Source organism: Pimephales promelas, chromosome 5 (genome assembly GCF_988280905.1).
Source record: "Pimephales promelas chromosome 5, fPimPro1.hap1.1, whole genome shotgun sequence".
NCBI classification, from domain to species: Eukaryota; Metazoa; Chordata; class Actinopteri; order Cypriniformes; family Leuciscidae; genus Pimephales; species Pimephales promelas.
The window spans coordinates 26,757,803-26,779,310 of record NC_142773.1 but is presented as its reverse complement, the minus strand read 5'-3'; the positions used below and the strand labels follow the sequence as shown (position 1 = coordinate 26,779,310).

At 35.8% G+C, this 21,508-nt stretch overlaps 1 protein-coding gene across 1 annotated transcript in view; it reads right to left on the bottom strand.

Moving 5' to 3' along the window:
* Window positions 1-743: 743 nt before the first annotated feature.
* b4galt2 (beta-1,4-galactosyltransferase 2) overlaps window positions 744-21,508 on the bottom strand; it is a 104,739-nt gene continuing 83,974 nt past the window's right edge. The window contains exons 5-7 of the mRNA XM_039688434.2: window positions 20,533-20,655; window positions 11,881-11,985; window positions 744-5,453 (exon numbers count right to left, since the gene is read on the bottom strand). Of these exons, the coding sequence (XP_039544368.1) occupies window positions 5,303-5,453; window positions 11,881-11,985; window positions 20,533-20,655 (379 nt within the window). The 3' untranslated portion in view covers window positions 744-5,302. The remainder of the gene's footprint in view (window positions 5,454-11,880; window positions 11,986-20,532; window positions 20,656-21,508) is intronic.

Here is a 21,508-nt window from a genome sequence, read left to right as displayed (position 1 = left end):
GCACAATTGCACCTGCAGATGTGATGATCTTACACTAATCTTTGTGATTGTTTTTTTATATATATATATATATGATTTTTAGTACTGTTTTTTTTTTTTACATAGTTGTCTGCTTCAAATGCATGAAAACCAAAGTATATTCAGATTTCAAGGCTACTGCTATGCAAGCATGAAAACAGCTAATGTAGCATGAAACACAAACAAACTGACCTATAAGAAATGAATCATATATAAATAAAGCAGACCCATTTTTGCTTTATTTCTGCTCTGACACTTCATTCAAAGTTGTGGGAAAATTGCTACTTTTTTTGAGGCCTGCATTTGCAGCAATGACACAGAATGTACACAGATATGAATAAACCATAAGTGATCTATGTGTCTTGTCTTATTATCCCATATATAAATCTGGAGGATGTTTGTGGTGTTATATCTGCTAGTTTATTGCAACATCTGTCACATACAAAAAAACCCCAAAAACTTTTTGAGGAACATATTATTGAGTTTCCTCCGCATGGCTGACAGTTTAGAGATACGATGTTCCCTTTCCAATAAACTGCCATGTCTCAGAGCAGTGATTTGGACTGGTGCTGGAAAAAGGTGGGTGTTATAATAATCAGGTGTAAATATGAGATGTATTACTTTGTTCAAATCCATTTAGCCTCATAACAGTTTTCTTATAAACGTATAGACACATGGCATTCTACATTCGTTGCACCCAAGAAATCCAGTAACACACCATCAAGTTCCTGTAGCATCAGATTTATTGATTGTATACAAAAAGTATGTTTGATATGACATAATGCATTCTATATAAGATCTAGTATTTTTGACATTCAATGTACAAAAAAACCTAGCAAGTCTTTAAAAATGTGCCCCAGACATAAAGACCTGAGGCCAGTAGTTTCTTACGCAAGTCATTGTGTAGGTGTGGAATACTTTCCCACTTCTGTTTCTCTCTCACATAAACAAGCATCGAGCACAAGATGAAGTTCTTTCCAGAGAATGACTGAGGGCAAAAAGGGAGATGAAGGAGAGAGGGTGAGCATTACATGTAAGTATGTGTGTGTGCGCGCGCGCAAGTTCTCGGGATGGGAGGGTTTGCTGACCCAAGGGTGAGATAAAAGAATGGCATCACAATAAAAAGCGCATTCATTGTGGCACTGGTGTGATTTCGCACTATAAAGCAAGAGTTGCTGAAGTGAACGGTGAATAATATAGCATCCTGATCTCAAGGACAGCATTTGTGCTTCGCAAGGTTGGTAATGGGAGTTGTGCGAGCTTCACTTGATTGCATTTGTTGGCACAAGAAATATGAAAAACATATTAATGGAACAATAAGATGATTGTATATAGGTATAAATTAATATACTTTTATAAACGGCAATAACATTTAGAATATTATTGAAATCCATTCAAAAGACTAAACAATATATCTATAGTGTAGACTTTAATGCAGCTTTTTTGCCACTGGGGCAATATAAGAATGAATTAAGATCAAATTAATAAACTGTATCACCAGACTAACTTTTGAAAAAGCAGTTTTCACCACATACATTTTTCAGAACATTGCCCTTAAAGGTGCACTCAGTAATTTTATAAATATGTAGATAAAAGAAATCTCTTGCACTCTCACAAAGCCTGCAAAAACAGTAATATTGTGAAATACTATTAAATACTGTTTTATATATTTTAATTATGTTAAAATGTCATTTATTGCTGCGATGGCGAAGGTAAATTTTCTGCAATCATGCTGATTTGGTGCTTTACGAAACATTTCTTATTATGCTGTGCTGCTTAATATTTTGTGGAAACAGTGATACTTTTTTTCATTATTCTTTGAAATTTGAATTATACTTACACATTTATACACACTGTAAAAATTAATATGCTTTATCTAATCAAAAAAATTGTGGCAACAGATTGCAAGCAATATTATTAATTAAATTTAACAAATTAGAATTGAGTAATGATTAATTAAATTAATTCCTTAAAAGTTAACCATTTAAAATGAGTAAAACTTACAACAACCAAAAAAAAAAAAAAAAGTCGCCATTATGGTGATCGGTGTTTGTTTTAAAGTTACGGTTTTCTCCTACTTGAATTCCTTCTACCTCAATGATAGTATCAATTTCTTAAAAGAAAATGAGAAAAATATTTTTTTTGAACAGCCTCAATATAGCTAGCAAGTGAACAATTTCACTTGTGAAATAAACGTGGTAAATCTATGATGATCCATTACAATCAATGCAACAACAAAAATGACTGAGTACACCTTTAAATTGAGAGGTATAAAAATAAAAAGTTTCCCAAAAAATGACTATACATTCGAAAGTATCATGATGTGTCAGGCCTGATATGTCTCTCCAATATGTTGGACCCTTTACACCATATGGACTGCTTGATTCCATTTTTTAAAACAATTACGATAATGTAAATGAGAAGCACTCATATTTTTTCTCTCCTTCAATTTAATACGCGCCTTGATACAAGAACCCAAAAAAAGAAATAATCTCATCTCGCTCCGACTCAAACCGATTCCTTTTCATTTGCCAAGATATTTCGGGATGAGCAAAATGTCTTTTTAATATGGATATTGGCTTGAAATCTCATTCGAGTTAAAAGGTTTCAGGATTCAATGCATTCTGCAACACTGTTTTGAGCATTTAAAATACAGGTCACAGAGCTATAGTAAATATTACTGAATATAATCAATGAAAAGTTCTGAATACTCGACTATGTGCAAAGAAAGGGCATACTTCTTTAAATTAAACTATAGACATAATCTTTAATGCTATTAATGCAGGGAAATTCAAAGAGCTTAAGGCAAAATCGTGTCAGGTAAGTTTTAGCAGTTATTTTGCTAGATGGTGTATGTACAAATACGGCATGGCAGAAGTGGTGCACTTTTAACTGACAGGTAGTGGCACCAATGAGACAGAGGTGATGAAATACTTAAGGAGGAAACCAATGTAGCACAGTGACTGCTTGGGTCAGCAGTTAAGACAGTACAAATGCACACACAGAAATGAAATAGGTTGGTGAGGCTAAACTGAAAGGCATGAGAAGAAAAGAAAAGGAAATGTGTATTTTAAAAAGGTCAGGGAGAGTGTCTGGTCTCTCATTAATGACTTCCTCTGTGCTGGGCTGAAAGAATCGTTGATAGCACAAAAGAACGTCCACACGCTACGCAGGAAAGCCGATAAGAGAGAAAAAAAATAGCTAGCACTCCCCTCACATTTACCCCTCATAAAACATCTGAAGGCATCAGCTTGGTGTTTTCAGGCAGTAAAATAAAATGGAACTGTAAAACAAGTTTTCAAAGTGTAATGGGGTCCAAAATGAACATTCACCAAATGCCAATTGCGAGTAAAAAAGGACGATGACACTGGATGAACATTTTTAAGACTAGTCCAATCTTTTGTTCATGATTTTGTTTTTTTTTTGTTTTTTGTCCACCCGAACTCCTTATTTGACACATAAATTATTGATCAAAAACAGTTTTTATGTTTTGATCAAAATCTTTTGTTTTTGATAAAAACGCTCACCAAGACAGCATGTATTTGATTAAAAATACAGTTAAACAGCAATGTTGAGAAATTAATTAGATTTTTTAGCAGCAAAGACAGTCTTTCTTCAGTATCAAGACATCCTTCAGAAATCACTCTAGTATGCTGATTTGGTACTAAAAAAACAATACTGAATTTAAAGAATTAATTTCTTGAATAAAAAAAAAAATCTTCTAAAACCCTACACTTTAAGATATAGGCCTTGCCCTTGACATACAATTGAAAAAAGTAAAATAGGACTTTTTACAAATCAACAAAGGCTGAATTCAGCTTCTAATGATCTGTGCTCTCACAAATATGAAGAAAAAAAACCCCCGCCAATGCCAATATTAATTCCTGGCCAGAAAGACATAATTGTGGTCTGTAAATTTTCTAAATTAACTCAAATTGGCAGGTTTGAAAAAAGGTTGATTTTGGACCCTGGGTGACTATTTTATGATACTGGAAATATCAAACCAGAATTTATATAGACCATTTCAAAAGATGTAAACAACACTGGTCCAGAAGCACTTCCTGTTTCAGTTTGTAGCTGTTTTCTTTATTTCACATGTAAAGAAAACATCTTAAAGATGTTTGTTTAACTTTTTGATTCAGTTTTAAATGTTCTGTTGGTTGTATTTTATCCCAGCTTTTATGTAGTGTTAAAAAACTGAAACAGGAAGTGCTTCTGGACCAGTGTTGTTTACATCTTGTGAAATGGTCTATATAGCCTCTGTAAATGATCCTCAGAAGAGATGCGAGACTCAAAGACTGAACGATATGTGCATTATTTGATCAATGCACTCAAAACTAACTTCATCCTTCAAGTTTTTAAAAAGAAAGCATTGATGTATGACAGGTCTAAATATGAATCTTTGAGGCAAATGAGAGTAAACAAAGAGAGAGTGGCTCATAACACAGTCAGTTTTGAGAAGGTGGTGATAGATACAGAGGTCTGATCATCAGTAACTTCTACAGAAGCTCCTCTATCTCCAAGCGAAAGTTCTTGCCGTTTCTTCGGGCATCTACACGGCAGCCAGAGGATCTGCAGTGACAATCCACTTGGGTCATATTGACTGACACAGTACATGTGCTTGTAGGACTAGTCAAGATCCAGTCTAATCACATTACATAATTGTCCCCCGAGTTCTCATGATAATACCGCGACCAGAAATGGTGAGAAGTGTTTTCATGGTTGACGAAATTCAGCTTAATCCCGAGAGACGATTCAAAATAAAAGAGAGAGCAAGAGATAGAGATAATCCAAAGAGCCAACTTCAAGCACCAATTTATCAACCTCACATGATCCACCAACATCTGTGATACGAAAGAAGAGATTTGAACACTGCAAGCACTGCAGGTACAAAGACACATTCGCTTTTGAAATGTACAGTATGTTCTGACGGACTTACATCAAGTGACCAAGCAGTTCTTTGTAGATCACCGTCAGATGTTACTCACCTCAACTGAACAGTCCTCCCGCTAACAGCCTAAAAGCTTGTATTGATCCTCAAGGTCTGAACAAACAGACTTTGGGGTATAACGATGATGTTTCTGTCCTTCCAGACACCGCGTGCACATCTCGATCTGGATCAGGATAAGAATCCACAACAAGCTTCCATGTATTCCTGAGAACTATCCAGCATATCACTGCTGCATCATAGGAAGATGACCCTGGGCAGAGTTTGTGTTGTGTGTGCGTGTGTGTGCTGAACTTTAGCAAGGTCATGGCCTCTCGGTCAAGACCTGGTAGCTTTCTATCCTTTGAAGGGTCTGGGAGGAGGCTTGCCGATTTCCACGGAAATGTTGGTATAGAGCGGATACTTCTTCACTGACACCACTCTGTACATCAGTGAGCTGATCCCATCTTTCCTCATGGTGTTCTTGGTGTTCTGGATCTTACTGAACCTAAAGAAAGAAGAAATTCAAACCGTATTAGCTGTGTCATGGATTTACAAAAACTGAAGAAACAGAGAAAATTCACTTCAAACTAATTGTTGTCTCTTATTTACTCCTAAAAGTTTCTTAGTAGTACCTTAATGGTATGTATTACTATTCAACTAAAATGCCACTTTTAGGGGTTGATAAGATACAAAGTCGACCCTTTAAGGATTAATGCACCAGTGACAAGCTGTTGTACCCCATTTTTTTCTGTGAAATACCAAAAGTCATTATGGACTTATAATCTTCTCAATCTGCAGCTCTGAAATTAAATATGGCAGCATTTGCTGCAGATTGGAAGTCAATAATCTCAATGGTTCTCCTGTCTTGTAACTAAACACCATGACCTGCTCCATATAGGTGCCATCATTGATTTCAGAGCTGAAGATAAAATGTATGAGTTAAAAGCATTGATTTTGGGTCTATTCATAACACAAAAACATAATTTGGCTTCAGGAGACTTGGAGTATACCGTCCATATTCACTGAAAAATGTAAGATTCTATTAAAAATGTCTTTGTGTTTCAAGGAAAATAACAGGTTTGGAACACCATGTTTTTGATGGACTATTCCCTTAGCAAGGTTCAGGTCTCATGCCAAATGTATGTTCAAATGCTTAACTGCCACAGCATAGAGCTAGTCATGCCAAGCTCTTTGGTCTAACTTTCAGGAATTGTCAAACTGATTAAACAGATACTTTTAAGTCACTGCCAAATAATAATGTCAAAAAGGGTAAGTATCATAATACAGAGCACTTACATAGGGTTATACCAATGTCAACCAGCAGGGGGTGAAATAACATTTATAAAAATGCACAGAGCATCACTCTCACAAAGAAAAAGAACAAATTGACCACAGTTATAATGTATCAAAACAACAAACATACATTTTATGAGCCACGTTGAATATTTTCAAACACTTTATGCAATATAACAAGTTTTTACAATTTAATACAGCGGAGAAAAGGAGCATTTTGGTTTGGGCTCTGGAAGATAAGAGAAAAAGAGATTAGGATATGAGACTCTCGTAGTTTATCAATAAAATGAGAGGTTCCTTAATCAAAGTATAGGAGTATTCAGGAGCTGTGCTTCCCCAGTAGTGTTTTATATTACATCTCCATCCCTTAAGACACTTTAAATGATATTCACTTCAACATTTCTGCCTTAGCCAAAGATTAACTGTACTAATAAATAGGACACTTGTTCTGAAATATACCACAAAAGTAGGAAAGAGTTCAAGTTGTCCATTAAAGGGTAGCTTGATTTATGTGACGCAATCAACTTCCATATCAGTGTAGGTACCACAAAGAATATTAGAGTCTGCAGATAATGATTTATGTACACTGCTTGAATGAAACTGGAGTATTTGAGATGGCTCACACTCTAGAATTAAAATTCATACGGACCAGTGTGCCGTAGGACTAACTAATCTGGGAAAGGTTGATAAATAGTAGCACAGTTCCACCGGCAAGCATAGCGTCTCATTATGGAGGTTGATGCTCTTCTGCAGATTGACCAAACAAAGACGGCTGTGGCAGTAACAGAGCTGAGGAAAGGGGAACCATTCATCAATTCTTTCTTGCAACTCTTTAAAAACGGCGCGCTTGGCAAACGCAGCAATTTAAACCATGAAGTATGTCTAAAAAACAAATGACCTAAACCTGTGTGACAGGAAATCAAAACAAAACTTAAAGTGCCAGGAAGTTATCACAACCTAAATGATGCAGGAATTATCAGCTTCCCTATATGAAAATATGTATCAATATCAATCAGCACAACTGTGTTCAACTTTGATAATAATAAGGAAAATTGTATAGGTATTGGTCGATATTTGGATATTTAATTGTGCATTTCATTTTATGTATACAGCATGCATACATATACATAAAATGAAATGCACAATTAAATATCCAATATAGACCAATACCTATAAAAAAAAAGCCAATAGCCAAAATGGTACAAACTGTATCATGCATAGATTAACCTGTTAAGCTGCAACCCACTTTTGAAAAAGCTAGAGAAGAAATGGCATACCCAAACTGAAACAGATACAGTTCAAGGACCCTTTGTACTAAAAGCACAAGTATGATCTAATTTCAAAGCTGACACCTGGCAGTTTATTGTAAATGTAGGATTAATTAGTCATAATGAAAAAAAAAAAGCCATGCTTTTCTTTTGTCTGCATTATAATCACTGACAACTGGCTATTCACACTGTTTTAATCCCTCATTTCTTTTATCAAAGTTCTCACTTCACATTTGAACTGTATCAACTGCCCATTTTGTTTTGAAAAAAAAAAAAACATTTCAGTAAGCATTTACATTAAAAAAAAACATGGGTGCCAGTTGCACCTACAGCTAGCTAGCATGTAAGCTTAGCACACCATCAGACAATTTATGACGTTTGTGCTCCAAACTTACTTTAACTTACTCATTTGAGGTACAAAAATGTCATTAAAAAGACACACAAGGCCCAAGAATAAATGTATAACGTCTAGGTTGCGACTGTAACCTCTGTTCCCTGAGAACAGGGAATGAGACACTATGTCGATGACGCTTTGGGGAACGCCCCAGGCGTGACAGGCGTCTGAAATCACAATCAAATCACGGCAATCACATTGACCGGCGACAGCCCAGACATTTGATTGTGATTTCAGACACCTGTCATGCCTGAGGCGTTCCCCAAAGCGCCATCGACGCAGTGCAAGTTCCCTTTCGAGGGGGAACGACTAAATGCAAACTGAAGCTACATAAATACATTGTCCACCCTATGGTTATCGACAAATTACAGGGAAAATGAGGCAAAATCCTATACATTAACACAGGAAGTATGAAAAATGTGAATAAGTAATGGTTGAAAGAGCTGCATAAATAAATGTCAGTAATCCACAGAATTTCCCAAACCAGCTTTCTTTTATCAAATTTCCTGCTCAACTTTAAAAGGCTGTTAGGTTTGAGACTAAACCTCTTATCACATACAAACGAGCCATCTTAGAATAATCCCCACAAGTCTCTAATGGAGGCAATAAAATCTAGAGAGGAAGGGATCATACTCTAAATGACTTCCCATTATTCTAGTTATGGTGCTAATCAATTATTAATTGTGACTTTACCACCTACACTGATGCATGTCTGTGTGTTATATCAGCCCTGTTTCAGAGATGCAGTTGAGATCCATCAATCTCAGACCGCACTTCCTGATATATTGATTGCCATTGAGCCACAGTGCCCACATCTGTGTCGGTCTGTTGATGTTCGTCATGCACACGGATAGCTCACTTATTTTGTACACTTAAATGGAGCTTTTCTGACTAACAAAATAAAACGGCTGTAAAATTGTATAAAACTGTATAACCATAAGTCTCTTATGCTCATCAAAGTTGCAATTATTTAGTCAAAAATACATTAAAAACAGTAATATTGTAAAATATTAATACAATTTTTAAAAAAATATTTCAGGATTCTTTCAAGAATAAAACACAAAAGAAACAGCATTTATTTTAAATATAATGTTTTGTATCATTATTGTCTTTACTGTCACTTTTGATCAATTTAATGATTTCTTGCTGAATAAAAGTATTAATTTAAATGATTAAATTTCAATTTTAATCATTTTAATAAAAATATAAGAACCACGTTTAAGTGGTAGAGGTACATCTGCTTTAAAAGACAAATTTCAATCAGCAAAAACTTTATAAAATTTGATATTAAATGTTTCTTGAGCACCAAAACAGCATACATAGAAGGAATTCAGCTTTGCTATAACAGGAATAAATGATAATTTAAATTTAAAATTGAAATATTTCACAATATTACAGTTTTTACTGTATTTTTGATAAAATAAATGCAGCCTTAGTGAGCATAAGAGAGACTTAAAAAATTAAATCATGTATATACTGCATATAGATAGATAGATAGATAGATAGATAGATAGATAGATAGATAGATAGATAGATAGATAGATAGATAGATAGATAGATAGATAGATAGATAGATAGATAGATAGATAGATAGATAGATAGATAGATAGATCAGCCCGATCTCATGAAAGTTCGTGTCTATGGCACGAATGTCATTTCTCGTGGTATTTATACGCCAAAAACAGTTTTTTCGTGTATTTGGCACGCGATTTTTGCGTACATATGATACGCACTTTTTTGCGTATAATACGCACGAACTCCCCACCCCCCTCCCCCCTAAACCTAACCCAGGGTTTTTTAGTGCGTACCATATACACGAAAAAAACACTTTTGGCGTATAAATGCCACGAGAAATGACACTCGTGGTATAGATACGCATCTTCATGAGACTGTGTTGGATAGATAGATAACCTGCAATGTATCTGTATCCTATTCCTGCAAGGTTTTGATAGAGTTGCCCTGGGTTAATTGAACAGCATAAAATAAATGTTTCAGAGAACGAAAAGGGGCGCATTTTCCGGTCTGATGGTTGTACTGAAGGTGGATCTCAGCTATCGAAACTGCATCATTTTACCCGTTTGAGACAGAACACAAACAAACGACCTGTCTGTGACAACAGGCCTACTTTAGCGTGACCTGTTTCAATTCATTAACTTCAGAAAAGACACCTCATTCATTTCTACCCGTGTTCTTATGTCCTCTCCAGTGAAATTGAGTTTAGCATGCGCTCGTGGCTCCCTGGGTGGGCCCCGCTCATTACTTCGATTGTCTGAGCCACTTGTAGGAAAAAGACAAAAAGAACGAGGGAGACATAAATAGAGAGATAGAGAGTGAATGAGAAAGAGAGATCAAGGGAAAAAAGAATAAGAATGAAACTGAGCAAAAGAGAATAAATCACTGACTCTTATCTTTGCACAGTGAGAGCTGAGTGAAACCTCCTACCAGAGAAAAGACCAATCCAAACTTTTAATGGCATTTCTTTTGCTTCTGTCTTGCCATTTCGCTCAAAGCTTTCCCAAGATTGACAACCACCAAGAAAGAGTGGACCAACCTGCAACTGCAGGAATCGTTTTGCAATTAGTTTCTCCGCTGTGAAGCTTTTCTACCTGGGAACAATCTGGCTTTCAGCCCACCGTCCGAGGATAGGCTTATCGACTCATTGATTGGGCTATTTTACACACGGTGACGTCTGAGCTATTCAAGCATTAAGAACCTCCGCCAGCTGGCATTAACACACACACACACACACACAATCATATTTAGAAATATGAATACATCTTAAAAAGAACATTTTTATAGCCCCAGATAATTGAGTGACAAAAGCTGGATAAATTTAGCATTACACCAAACCAGCAATTATAACAAGTGTCTAACTGGGTGGATTATTACAGCTACTGCAATGTTCACAGTTATTCATTTTCTTTTGACAAAAATGTTTCTCAATTTCAGGCAATATTTAATTTTGTCTGTCATATTTTACTAAATAAAATAGATAGGGAAAAAAACAGCAATGCAAATTTGAGACCTTGTACCTTAATATAACAGCTTAAAATGGGTATCGGGCTGTGAGTGCAGAGACGCTCAGCGTGAGTGTTTTTTTACGACAGTAACATTAAATACAAGTACTCCACAGCGACTCTAGGGGTCGCTGTTTGACAAAAACGGAATTCCTGCAAAGTGTGCCTTTAAAGCATAAATAGTTGTTGCTGCGACAAATAGTGAGATTGGCTTGTTTCTGAAGAAGTTCTGCTTGATATGCAGCATTTTTACCCTTCCAAATTAGTAGGAATTATTTGTTGTGTGATTTGTTTGTGCTGAATGGTTGCAGTTTAGAGCAATTCCAATTTATAGAGGGCATTTTTTTTTGTTCTCACACCCAAAGTGTGCTTTTTTTTCTACTCTACAATGTCATATTTTCTTCAACAGTATATCTTAATTAAAATAGGTTCATTCTTCTTTGTTCTTTATCACTGAATTTTTTTGAAGATATAACCAAGGATGTACTATCAAACAAAATAACTTAAAATTAATAAAACATATCGCTCTTTAACTGTCAATTACAAACATGATTTGAATGTTACATTATGTTAATGAAGCAAAATAGTTCAGCAATTATTTGAATGATAACTCACTGCTGAAACTAGATCAGGTCTAGGCTGGTTTGGTGCTGACCTAAGTTGGTAGACCAGACAGACAAAACAAAACACCCACAAAACTTTCCATGATGGTGTTTGGTATTTGCAAGAATACAATCTGCCTGAAGACTGTAAAATGACAGTAATATCAAGCAATGTCTTATATCTGCAGTGCAAAAGGTTCTGCTGTATTTTAGATCAGTAAGTCACAAGAATAGGATACTTTAAGTGGTGTGATTTAACTCTTCCTAACAGCGCTTCTTAATCTTGAGCATTCTCATGCACAGGCGGTGGGCGTTTCACATGACACTGCGATGAGGTGGCAGGAGAATAGGGTCTTACCTCTGGGGGTTTGGCTCATTGTGCTTGTCTCTCTCATGCTTGATCATCCTGTAGCGGCCGATTCTCACGTCAGGCCGAGACACTTTCATTCCATTTAGTGTGATTCTGACAGAAAGGGGGAGAACAATAGAGAAAAATTATAGTTAGCGTATATGAGTTTCATATTGACCGACTGATTGGCCTCACGCAGTCACAACATCGTCTGATGATGGTCATAGTCGATGTTTAGAGGAGAGACAGAATCACCCAGCTAAAATTACAAATACTTTCTCTGTCAGTTTTTTTTGCGTCCACCTTCACAATACAGTATGTTCAAACATGTTCAAAATATATACCAAAATTGATGAAGATCTTACATACAGTGCTATATCCATCATGCTGTTATTGTCCTTTGGTCATAAAAACATGAAAACAATACATCTAACCCTAAATAAAATAACAACCATGTGACGCAAAATATAATATAACAATACATTTTAATAATAATGGTTGTTAATAAATATTAGTATTATGATGGACTTTATAATAATTCAGAATTGTTAATAATAATGATAATTATTTTACCACCAATTATTTTATCTTTTTGTTGCTGCTAATAAATTATAATAGACTTCTTAGTAATAATTAAGAATTGGTCATATTATTCTTATTTATATATTTCATTAGGGCCCAAGCCTTGAAAAGGCGAAGGCCCTATTGTTTTCGTTAGGATTATTTTTTTCTATTATTATTAGGGCCCAAGCCCTGAAAGGGCGAAGGCCCTATTGTTTTCCTTAGGATCATTTATTTTTTAAATGTTCTATCGACTATTCTGGCACTTTTGGGGCCCTTAACATGCTCAAAAACTCTTGAAACTTTGCACATGGGTCAGAACCCGCGGCCATCAGGGCCGGGCTGAAGCTGGTACCCGGGCGTGGCAGGGGGGCTCGACAGCGCCCCCTGAAATGGGCTCCGAAAACTTGGTCCATAAATCAAACACGCTTGCATGTAATAATATGAAACTCGGTACACATGTAGATCTCATCGGTTCATATATACTTCACACTCTTACTTTTTACCCCAGCCCAACAGGAAGTCGGCTATTTAGGGTTGTTTGGAAAATGCACGCAATGGAATTTCAATGTTTTAGGTAACTAAAGGTTGCGGTGCCACTGGCTTGGGCCCGCAATCGCTGCTCGCAGCTATATTTCTTATTTTTATTGTTGTCATTTTGGACTTTTTGATAATAACTGAAAACTATTGTTATTATTATTGTTTTTAAAGATCATTTTGTTCTTATTTGGTATTCAAGTAGACAGACTTTACTATCAGTGATACTGACCATCACTTTAGGCTTTCACTAATTAACAAACAATGAACATTAAGTAGCTATAGCTAATCAAAGACTCGTTAACCCACATGAATGCCTTGCCAGAAAATGTCAAATGAGCAGAAAACCAGGCAGAATTAGAAAAAAAAACAAAGCAAAACAAGTCAGTAACTGAGAACTAAGTCGGGAATGTTTGCTTAAGAGAGCAGTCAGACCACTCAGCTCCACACATACCCAGCCTGAAGTACAATCCCATTTGTTTGAGTAACTACAGCTTAGAGCGACTCAGGATTGCTTGAACAATCCAACCATTCTAATCTCCCTGCTTGTCTCCAGGTCTTGGCATTAGGGCAAATCTTATGTTTGTCATGTGAGCATCGTGTCATTCGAGCTCTGAGCCTCGCGTTTCTGAGGGATGACGCCCTTCTTAAAGTATATGATTAGATGGAAATCCTTCCGAGGAGAATAAGGGCATGCCTACTGTGTGTTTGTGTGGGATCTTATGATTTTTTAAAACATTTTATATACCTCATCGTAATATTACAAGAGCAAGGTCTTTGTCATAAATAATGTAGCTAGGAGGATTGAAGGTAATCTCTGGGTATTCTTGACCCAGAAACAGAAAGGAGATTTCTGAGAGCCTGAGATTATAATGAGAGAAAAGACAATGCAAACAATAAAGACGACGGCATAAGAGAGTGGATTTGTAAACGTCACTGAGGACAAAACTTGATGCATGACAGTGACCAAATTTTGCATAGTTTGTATAGTAACCAGTTCTTTGTACTGTAAATTTTAAATAAACTGTAAAACAAGACTGTGCATTATGGATGAGATAGATAGATAGATATAGATATACTGTAGATCTATAGATCTAAACAAGTGAAAATAACTATTCCAATTAGTTTCTGAAAAAAACTAGATCTATTATTATTATTAATAGATGTTTAAATATTTTACTGAACAAAACAATAATACTGATTATGACTACTATAACTATATTAAATATATTCATATATTTTGCAGTCGGGGAACATTGCCTAATTATGAATATCTCATATCTGAATTTTACTCAACTGCATTGCTGGGTAAAAAACTATTTTAGCTCTTCAGCTTTGATTTGAGTTTTGGAATCAGTTCAGTTTCCAGGTATTTGAAGGAGGCATAAAAAGATGACAAAAAAGCTCAGATAACCGTGTCCATGTTTGTAATTATTATTTGGTTGGCTCCTGTTCTGGACACCTGCAGTAATTTGGCTAAACAGCCATGAACCTCAAATAAGTTGCTGGATTTGTGTTCATTATTATGCATATTACACACATATTCAGCGAGGAGCGAGCATTTTCATACTGGGCGATTCGTTCGCAGCAGTGTTCCTTGAACTCTCTGGCCTTTTACGCTCGGCTCAGACAGCTGTGATTACTCTGGGGCCGCCGCGCTTTTGAGAGTCGTCTGATTGGGCAAAAAGCTAAATGCTGTGCAGTATAAAGACTTTAGATCCATGTTGAAATCCATGTTGAAAATATGAAAGATGTGTGACTTATTTGCCACTGTATAAAAAAATTATTATTTTCCGTTGTTTTTTGGTAACAAACAAAAGATGCTACTAAACCTAACCCTTAGAGGCAAAAAAAAACTCATCAAAACATCTGCAGGAAGAGAACAAAAGTGGAAAATATGGGGAAACACTCATTACGCCTAAAAAACAGAGCTCAAGCATTACTATTGTACCAAAGTAGTGGTATATGATGAAATGGCTATGATGAAATGAATGAGATGGCAAAAAGTCAGTTTTTTAATTAAGGTAATCTTTGCCTGAATGCTGATGTAATATTGAATAGTGTTGACTGGAGATTTGTTTTTCCTTGATTGAATTATCTAAGAATTTTTCTAGATGCCCTTTCTTTCTTTCTACCTGCAGTTTGTTTAATTGCATTAGACCCTCAGAGTGGAGGGGAAATGAAATCATTACTATTACTTCATGTCTTGCTGGCAGTGCAGAAATGGAAAAGGAGCAGAAATAAAAGATAGGTCAGAGATATGGGAGTGAGACAGACAGACAAATGGTGAGGAAAGAGAGGAAATTAAGAGAGAAAGGGAGGGATAGAGGAGTCGTCATACAAAATGGCAGAATAACTGACCTTGTCTGGCTTTCTTTTCCATTGCAGCCCTCCCCAAACACAATACCATTCATTCTCTATTTCTGCTCATAAACTGTTTGGAATAAAATAGTACTCTACTCAGTTTTTTATCAGCTTTTTAATACATAATATATATATATATATATATATATATATATATATATATATATATGCACACTCACATTAATACATAGGGCTTGACAACGGGTGGATTTCAGCAGTGGCGTGTAACGCAGTCTACCTACTTTAGCAGGTTGAATTTCACATCATGTACTGTATCATTCTCGTGTATCTCTACATGCCCATGGTTGCACACAAACTCAGACTGGGACTGTTGAACGCCGTCAAAAATAGACTACTCGTTTTGGTCCAGTCTTCCCAAGAGTTGTTCATAACTATTAAATTTCAACTTAAAATCCACAGTGGAGCACACCTGTCTACTGCCTCTTTCTTGCTGCACTGTAAGGGAAATGTCCCTCCAGGGCTTCCATCCTCTCACAGATGGAACTACACAGATGTTGAAAATCAAAGAAAGAGTGACGGGCTGTTTCTCTGTCCACATGGCTAGAGGGGAGAGGAAAACTCTCCAAAGGCTTTTTTTAACTTCGCTTTTTGTTTCAAGCCAGTCTGACGGAACATTTGCTGTGCATGAGGCCAGGACACAGTCATCTGAGTCCACTATCCTCCCTCACACACATCCCTTTGGGCTATTTCTATCTGCAATGACTTCACTCTACGAATGCATGCAGCCATGACCTTCTGTCCAGCTTGAAGAGCACGATAGTGGCTGTTCTATCCATTAAGAAGGTTTTATAGATAATGCCTCTTCTGGTGACTTATTATTTTAAAAAGAACATTACTATGAAGCTGCCGTAAGAAGATTAAATACTTGACGACAGTTATAAGGGATTGTCCATATCCGGAGTTTGATGGCTGCCATCCAGATATTGATCATAAATAGAAATACTAAAAAAGGACACCAAAATAAATAAATCATTCATAAAAAATAACAAAATTGTATTACAATTGTGAACTATATATTCAAATACAAGTATGTTCAAAAGTTTGGTTAAAGTAAGATATTTTTTTTTTAATCAATACTAATTTTATTCAGCAAGAACACATTAAATAGATAAGTGACCTTAAAGACTTTTATTTAGTTACAAAACAAATTGTTCTTTTGCTCCATTCATCAAAGTGTCCTAAAAAAAGCATTGCAATTTCAACATAGATAATAAAACGTTTCATGCACACCAAATCAGAATGATTGCTGAAGGATCATGTGACATTGAAGACTGGAGTAAAGATGCTGAAAATGTTGCTTTGCCACCACAGGAATAAATTACATTAAACATATATTACAATACAAAAGTTCTTATAAATTGTAATATTATTTTACAATATTACTGTTTACTACATTTCAGTTACTGTATTTTTTGTATGATGAGCATAAGAGACTTGAAAAATCTTACCAACCCCAATCTTTTGAATGTATAAAAAGTAGATGTTTAAAGTCGGCATGACATCAAATTTGACAAATCTTATTTTTATATGTAATATTGTAGAGTTTATTATAAATGATTTATCTGTGCACTTTATTATTTTTTTTTTAAATTCATGTACCCTTATAATCTTTAATCAAATACATTACCCTTCCCTCCCCCATCGACCTCTCTTCTATTTCGACACGTGCAGATCCGATGAGGGTGCGGCTATTGGTGCACAGCCTCTCAGAGAATCGCATTCAAATCTGCCGCCATTTTGTTTGCAACGCCCAACCTCCAACGATCAAATCAATTCCTGAAGGATGAAATCAAGCCCTGCCCTACATTTTTTTTTTCCAATTTCAGGTAGCCGTTTCACTCGGATATACGACACAACAAGGAAAAAATGACAATCTCAACTTCCGTTTCACTCGGATATACGACACAACAAGGAAAAAATGACAATCTCAACTTCCGTTTCACTCGGATATACGACACAACAAGGAAAAAATGACAATCTCAACTTCCGTTTCATGCCGACTTTAAGTCAATATATAATACATGTTTGCTAATTAATAAAAAAAGCCATTATAATCAGAGTGAAATTGGCTAAATGGTGAAAATATTTACTAAACATATAGAATATTTTCCTCAACAGACAAAAACTATGACTATAGCAAAATGGTGTAAAAGTTAACAGTTTCAGTGCAGCTGCAAAATAACCCCTCTTACCCCATCATATACATTAAATAATAATAAATAAATAAAAAATACAAAATAAAAAAAACAGGGGCAGAAATGGCTGCAGTAGCCTCTTGTTAATGGTGGCTGACCTTTCCTACTCCATTTCAGTGTGGCATCTTTGATCAGGCCTGCCACCAGTTCTTCCTTACGGCTAGAAAATACACTAAGGAATCAACTGTACTACAACAGGATCAGCTAAAACAAGAAACAAGGTTTATGAACCAGCCAGCTGCCTTCACAAAAAATAAACTAAAAACAGATTTTAAGAATCTGGCCTGCAGAATTTCAAGCTTAGAGAGGAGGATGTTCATTGGCACTTGGGCTCACACTGTCAGACCGGTGAACTTCAAATATGTGGGAAGAGAGAAAGTTGTTCTGACAGGAACTGGGAGTCCCTGGAGCCCCAGCAAACTGGTTCCAGAGAAGTGACAGTATATGTAAACCTCCACCCAGAGGACCTGAATGGACGAGAGTCTGAGTCTGTTCGTGTCTCTCCACCAGTCAGATGGGAATTCGAGGCAGAACACAGAGCTGGATCCACAAGCCATTTACTCTTACATGTTATCTTTGAGGGACTATTCGCCTATTTGAAGAACTATATCACCACCCTTTCTGTGAAACAGCACACATTCAGTCTTCATAATATATCATTCTATATTCATTCTAATATATCAAAGCTGTATATATCAATTCACAGTGGCTTCAAAAAGTGTTTGGTAGAACTACATTTCTCAAAAGCATTTTTACAGTTACTGGTCCCAAGCAAAACATTTTAGTGCGTGTGTAAAGTCATCTATATTTTATGATTTAAATTGTATAAAAAATATTTAAATGAAATGCTTTGCTTTAAATGTGTGCTGTACTTTTTTCAATTATAGACCATTTTGCAAGATGTAAACAACACTGGTCCAGAAACACTTCCTGTTTCAGTTTGTAACTGTTTTCTTTATTTCACATGTAAAGAAAACAGTCATCCTAAAGATGTTTGTTTAACTTTCTGTTGGTTGTATTTTATCCCAGCTTTCATGTAGTGTTAAAAAACTGAAACAAGAAGTGCTTCTGGACCAGTGTTGTTTACATCATGCAAAATGGTCTATAAGGCACTTCATTTTTGATCTTGCATTGCCGTGAACTTAATTTTCTCATGACTTGGACATGATCTCATTCCAATGATCTCAAAAGTTGTTTTCTCGAGATCTTGACTTAAAAGTTTTTTTTCTCGTGGTTTTTCTTGCCATTTTTTCTTGTTTTCTTGGCATTGACTACAGCTAATTTGTGGTTAATTCGCTTTCAAGAAGGCAGCTAAAACTTTATTGTTGTAGATATACAGAGGTCGCAAGAAAACAACTTTTGTTTTGTTGAGATCTCTTCTAAGAATAAAAGAAATGTATGCATGGCCACTTCTAAGCACTTCTAGGCTTCTAACGTATAATGCAATAAGTTCATAGACATGGATAAGTGTGTACTTTACATGTTTAATATTTACTACCATTCAAAAGTTTGGGATATTTTTTTTTTCTAAATAAATTGTACTAGTTATAGTATATACTAGTTAAGCATTTTTAAAGTTAAAGTTAAAGCATTAAAAGATAGATAGTATAAAAAATATATATTTTAAATAGCTAAATGTTGTTCTTTTGAACATTCTATTCATCATAGAATCTTGAAAAAAACATCACAGTTTAAACACACACACACACACACACACACACACATAATGGGGAAGCAGCACAACCACTTTCAACATTCAAAATAATGAGAAATATTTCTTGAGCATCAAATCAGCATATTAGAATGATGTCTGAAGGATCATGTGACACTGAAGACTGGAGTAATGATGCTGGAATTTCTGCTTTGTCATAATAGGAATTAATAAAATTTTAAAACATTAAAATAGAAATCCGTTATTTTAAATTGTAATAATATCTCACAATATTAATGTTTTACAGTATTTTTGATCAAATAAATCCAGCCTTGGTGAGCATAAGAGACTTCCTTTGAAACATTAAAAAAATCTTACTGACCACAAACTTTTGAACTGAACTTTTGTATATAAATATTGTATCAACATCAAATGAGACTGAAATCGTAATAATTTCTTGTCCTGCAAAAGTGCTCATTTCAACACAACTAAAACATAAAATGAGCAGTAAGAAAGTTCAAAAAGATTATATATATATATATATATATATATATATATATATATATATATATAATACTGTATAATAAGAGCAGCAAAAATAAACTCCTTCAAAACAACATGGAGTCATTTATATTCTCTCAATAAAAACAGCTCAGTTCAGGAGGTGATCTCAGGGGAAGCTCTTGCTTGTTTATATCAAGCTATAATGCTTATTTTTACTTATATAATCCATCTAATTGTGTCACAAAAGCAGTTGGCAAAGGCAGAAAAAGATAACGGCGTGCATTATCAGACCATCCAGTTTCCGCCATATACTATCAATGCAACTCCAAACAACTGAAAAGAGTGACATATGGGACATTTCTCCACAAGTGTTATCGCTGTTGCAAATGCATGTGTGCCCTGATATACTGCAGGTTTTGCTCTCTCATCACCTGAGCGGGGAGAAATGATAGCTAGTGAACACGCAGCTATTCATTATCTGGAGAGACAGGCATCAGGCAGCAAAGCATCATCTATTCACACGTTTCTGTTTGGACATGGTGTAGATTTGTGAGTGGCGAGAATATATAGCTGTTCCCTGCAGAGCTGCATAACACAGAGAAAGAAAAAGACTAGTAAACAGCGCAAGGACACTGTTCAGCGACTAAGAGACGGTTTCTGATGACGCATGCTTAGTCGAGACTTTTTAACAGCATGTCTAGAACATTTCAAACACTATCAGACATCCCCAAAACAAAAGAAAAGATTTGACATTTGTTTTATCTTGACTTTAAGGGACCTTGGCTAAGGCACTTATAAAAGAGAAAGATGGCATATTTATTGACTTACCTGTTGTATATGTCGTCATCTTCACCTCCCCAGCCCCAATACTCATTTGGGAAGCCATTGATTTTGAGGAACTGTTTTCTGCTAAGGCCAGACACCCCTCCAAAGTACCCTGCATAGGGCAGCCTGCAAGAAGGAACAGACCACAGTCATTTATTCAGTTGATACACATTTCAGCATTAAATCCGAGAGCTTTTGATACAAGTCTAGAGTGGAAACATCAATCTGTAGGTTCAGTTCTCTGAACTGAGCCCTTCAGTCAGCCTACCGAAGCCTTCGAATTTGACAAAATTGCATCTTGTATGAGTGATTCTAGAGAGCCACTGAGTCCTCTCACAGGGGATTCAACATTTTCAAATGATATCTGATCCTTCTTTCAACTGTCTTTCATCACTTCTCTCCTGGCTGCCACCCCTCAGGCCTGTCAGTTAAGCTACACAACTCCTGTAAAAGCTTAAGTGCGCCATAAACTGTAGAATCCGTCTCCGCTTGGAATACAGCTCACGGTGCAAGAGGCCACTGTCAGATGAGAATTATCAAAGGATTCATTGCCTATACAGGATTAAAGGCAGATATAAATATACATACTCCATTGCAATTCAAAAAGGATGAATTAAAAGGCCTTAGTGGTTCTCAGAACCAAGTTGTGTTTTTGACCTTTAAACCACAGAGCAATATGAAACCACAGATTTATATTTCAAGAAGCCTTCAAATAAATGTTTTACTGGATGAATATAGTCTGGAAAAGCATTGAGTGATTGACATTGTCTCCATGTCTTCTGTTTTAAAGGGGACATATCATGCAAAATCCACTTTTTTAGCCCTTAAATGCATTATGTTGTATTTGGATTGTTGGTCCCCCTTTATATTAAGTGGCTACTTACATAGGAAAATAAGTACAATGTACTTATTGTGTTCAGGTTGTATTGTAAAACACTTTTGCTGCTATTGAGGTGTGATATGGGTAAGGTTAGGGACA